This window comes from Apaloderma vittatum, unplaced genomic scaffold, assembly GCF_000703405.1.
Source record: "Apaloderma vittatum isolate BGI_N311 unplaced genomic scaffold, ASM70340v1 scaffold15659, whole genome shotgun sequence".
Taxonomy (NCBI): domain Eukaryota; kingdom Metazoa; phylum Chordata; class Aves; order Trogoniformes; family Trogonidae; genus Apaloderma; species Apaloderma vittatum.
The window spans coordinates 10817-14676 of record NW_009735919.1 but is presented as its reverse complement, the minus strand read 5'-3'; the positions used below and the strand labels follow the sequence as shown (position 1 = coordinate 14676).

The window sequence follows — 3860 nt, the reverse complement described above, 5'->3', positions numbered from 1 at the left end:
ACCTGCCAGGTCCTCATGCACTGCGTTACAGAGCAAGTCCTACTCCTCCAGCAGGTGATGGGTGCGTTTCAGGTCAGTGCAGAGCTCGTGTGCCTTTTGTTGGAGGCTATGCTGTCCCCTTGCAGGGAAAGGCTGGGCACAACTATTCCAGTGGTCTGTTTGTCAGACTCTGACAGTGTCTAAGCAGTCAGCCTACCTGGAAAGTTTGCTGGACTTGTTGGAAGGACCTTTTCTAGGAAAACTGCAGGAACATCACACATTTTGCAATTTAGCCTTCACCTCTGAATGGGTTCCTATCTCCTGAAGTTCATCCCCTGAGCAGAGACTTCTTTTCACTGGGTCAGTGGCTCACTATTATGTCCTGTTCTTGAAAAGTAAAATCTAGCTTTACAGAAGTGGACTTTTCCGTAGGTATCTCTGCCACTCCACAAACAGCCTGAGCCCCACGGACCCGGATTTGCTCACCATTCCCAGAAGTTGTAATCAGCTAAAACAGGTAACAAATCCTTGATGAGCCATGCACCTCCCCACCCAGACCACGTGAAGCTAGCACACTTGCATTCAGTGACATTTAAAGAGCGCTCCCAGCCCAATATTTTTTTCATTAAGTTTGTGTTTAAATATATATATGTATATGTATATATAAAAATCAGCCTGTTATTTTCTAGGTGAAAACCACTCACATAGGACCAAAACAGTTAGCCAGGACAAAGGCTCAGACTGCCGAGGTCTCAACACCCTGTGCAGAGCTCTTGCCAGAGAGACTACCTGAGATATTATCAGAATCTAGCAGCTCAACTATGCTGTACGGAGAACAATCTTCCAAACCCAGCTTGCTGCAGAGCCAGCCACAGAAGCCCTTCTCCATGTCCCTGACAGCATGCCACCAGTACCCAAAGGACCATGCTACCTGGGCCGCAGCCGAGTACAGGCCTAAGGAAAAAGACAAAACCATAATTATAATTGGGTAGAAGATGATCAAAAAGGGACAAAAGGTGATTTTGTGCCAGAAGGTCCTCTCCTCATTGTACACCAAGAAGATGTTGTACCATGTAATGGTTCCATAGTAGAATGAAACCACAAAGGACACTACAAAAATGATGGGGAGGCAGATGATGGTCCAGAGGACGATGTGGGGTCCTCTGTCCAGCCCAATATCACATTTCTTCTTCTGGTCAGGTACGTCCTCTTTAGGAGGTTCCTTAGACTTAGTCAATTCCTGCAGCTCTTTGTCCGTTAGGGTGACATGGATGTCCACCATCTGACCCTTCTTCTTTCCCCTGGTGATTGTTCCAGTCAGGGTGACATATCGGCTGTCTAAAGGCATGTTCCAGACACCTACAAACACAGACAAACTTATCTACATTAGATTTACTTTCTGTACAGAGTATTAGATATATTAGACAATTAGTGCATATGGAGCTATAGCTAAAAGAAAAGATGGAACGCAAAAAAAAATGCAGTATGAAGAAGAATAGTACAGAAGAAAACAGAAGAAGAGCTAATGAGGTAGAAGATAAAATTTCAGATGACAGAAATCACAAGGGAGAAGACTCCAGCATCTGCACTAGAGACAGTATGTGAATGGAAAGTGCTGCAGGAATTAATGAGAAAGAAATGAGACAGGGTAACTGAACCAAAAATGGCATGCCTGTTTTCTCCGATAACCTCACAGATAACCTGATAACAGATAACCTGAATTAGATAAATATACCTAAGAGACTTGTTCTGCAATAAGCACATCCACGTACAGAGTTATAATTGAATAGCTAATATTTCACTTAACATTTGCACTGTTCTCAATCCAAATTAATTTTCGAAGTTTATAAAAATCTTACAAACCCTCATAAAATTATATTTGCATTTTAAGGGATCAACAGAGGCACCAAACAGGGGAGTGTCGGGATGTGTCTTAAAGTCACCTTAGCTTCTAAGTGACATTGGTTTCAGATGGTACTGGCCATGAACTCTTCTATGGGGCTGAAAGATGCTTCCTCCTGGTCTTTAATTCTGACTAGTTTGGAAGGAGATCTTCAGAGGCTCTTAAAAGGAGGCTAGCAGTTTGAAGTGTCTCACAGAAACAGGAGGCAGCAGATAAGCCATGAGGATAGGGGTTGGGATCGTGGGGGAATGTGGTGCAGCTGGTGAGCAGGAGCACGCAGTCACTTCTAAGACCCTCCTGGCCTGCACCGCTGCCTCACAAGAAGATTAACCATAGGACCTGCCTCCCACGCTTCGTCCCTGCAAGGGTATCCAGGACAGACACCAGAAGCGAAAGTGGCTCCACAATGCCTCGCAATGACCTTGCCAAATAATCACTCTTAAAGAGGAAGCTGTGCTGACACTATGCAAACAGAAGGCAACAGCAAATCCTAGATAATGAGTAAAACTCCCTATTACAGGTAGAGCCACTAAATCCATCTGCTTCCATCCTTTCACTTAACAGGCAGTTGTTTTAGACATGGACAGGAGCTTGATCACACCATCATTGGCTTAAAGCACACTCAGCATTTTTCTGGATCAACTCCAACTAGCACATACATTTAACACTACGAGTGCGGCAACAACCAAGCTCTGCAAAAAAATGCAGGAGACACCTCAAATCCTCCTGTAATGCTTTTTGTTCTCCAGAGCGTTTTCATGTAAGAACTCAACCTCTCCTTGCCTGTAGTCTTGGAGAAGGTTGTTCCCACAGTCACTTCCATCGGACCTTAGTGCATGCTGGCATCAAAAAAAGTTTCTGGGAAGCGGGTGTTCCCAGGTATACATACCATCTGCCGTGGACTGACCCAGGAACTTGGAGCCTTCCTCAGAGCTCCTCTCCCCTCCTTCTTCATCCGCCTGTTCTTCTTCCACCTTGTTCTCATTCTCTGACCGATACACTATTATTGACTCAGGTCGGGACTCTTTCTTCTTCTTTTTCCTCCGGTCCATAGTGGCTTCCCCATCAAAGGTGACGGTGGTTGCCACAGCCCTTCTCGTGGAGCCACGGCATGGGCTTTGGCTTCCAGATTTGCTCTCTTTCTGCACGGTCTCCTCCATCCCACTGCTGCTCTCAAGCAACTCACTTGGCATCGTGTAGCACTTGTTTCCAATCTAACAGCTCTTGCACTTACAAGTCATTGATTAGACAGACGGCAGTGCCATGGATACTTCATTTAGGTAAAACGTCCTGCTGCTGACATCCAACCTACGCACTCCATTCCCAGCCTAAAACGAGAGAGAAGGCTGAAAAAGTGTCTTTTTCTTACCAAGCAGAAAAAAAGCGAGCTAGAATTTTCCTACAAAGGGTTACTTCCAACTCGTTTCAATGCCATCTGAAGTTCCTTATTACTGTCATGAACATCAATTTTATTACATGGATACATATTTTGTACTATCACCTAATTCTGATTCTCAGGCTCCAATTTTAAATATAACAAGCCAAAGCTACTGGAAAAGGAAAGAGTATTAACAGTTATAAGAAGAGATTAAACGAGCACATTAACATTCCTCTGCAATGCTGGAAGCAAACAGAAAACAATAGTTTTGGCCCACATGCATGAGAATAAAGAAATGAAACCACAGACAAAAACGAAGTTGACTGATTTAAGGAGCTGGCTGAGATTAGAGGCAGGAGCACTGCGCTCAGCCTCTTTGCAACAGCTGGATTGGTGCCAGCCTTTCCCATGTTGAGTGTCTTCTGATCTACTGCCTGTTGTAAAGATATTGTAAAAATTAATCAAATTATGTCAAAATTAATGATGTTTCAAACCTTAGCAATTTAGCATTAGGTAGTGCTGTCAAACCTTAAAAACACAGTATATAGAGTGGATTTAAAGCAAAATTACTTTTAAGTAAGATGACTTCATTGGGGAGGG

General features: G+C 43.9%; 1 protein-coding gene across 1 annotated transcript; it reads right to left on the bottom strand.

Moving 5' to 3' along the window:
* Nucleotides 1-715: 715 nt before the first annotated feature.
* On the bottom strand, nt 716-3075 carry TMEM169 (transmembrane protein 169). The gene is made up of 2 exons (XM_009876784.1): nt 2772-3075; nt 716-1338 (listed from the first exon to the last, which is right to left on the bottom strand). The coding sequence occupies exons 1-2, from the start codon at nt 3073-3075 to the stop codon at nt 716-718; spliced, it is 927 nt and encodes a 308-aa protein (XP_009875086.1).
* Between the last annotated feature and the right edge of the window lie 785 nt (nt 3076-3860).

Coding starts and splice junctions, on each gene's coding strand:
- TMEM169 (XM_009876784.1), bottom strand. CDS start 3,075: ATGCCAAGTGAGTTGCTTGAGAGCAGCAGTGGGATGGAGGAGACCGTG. Junction 1,339..2,771: donor GGGTCAGTCCACGGCAGATG/GTATGTATACCT, acceptor CTGTGTTTGTAG/GTGTCTGGAACATGCCTTTA.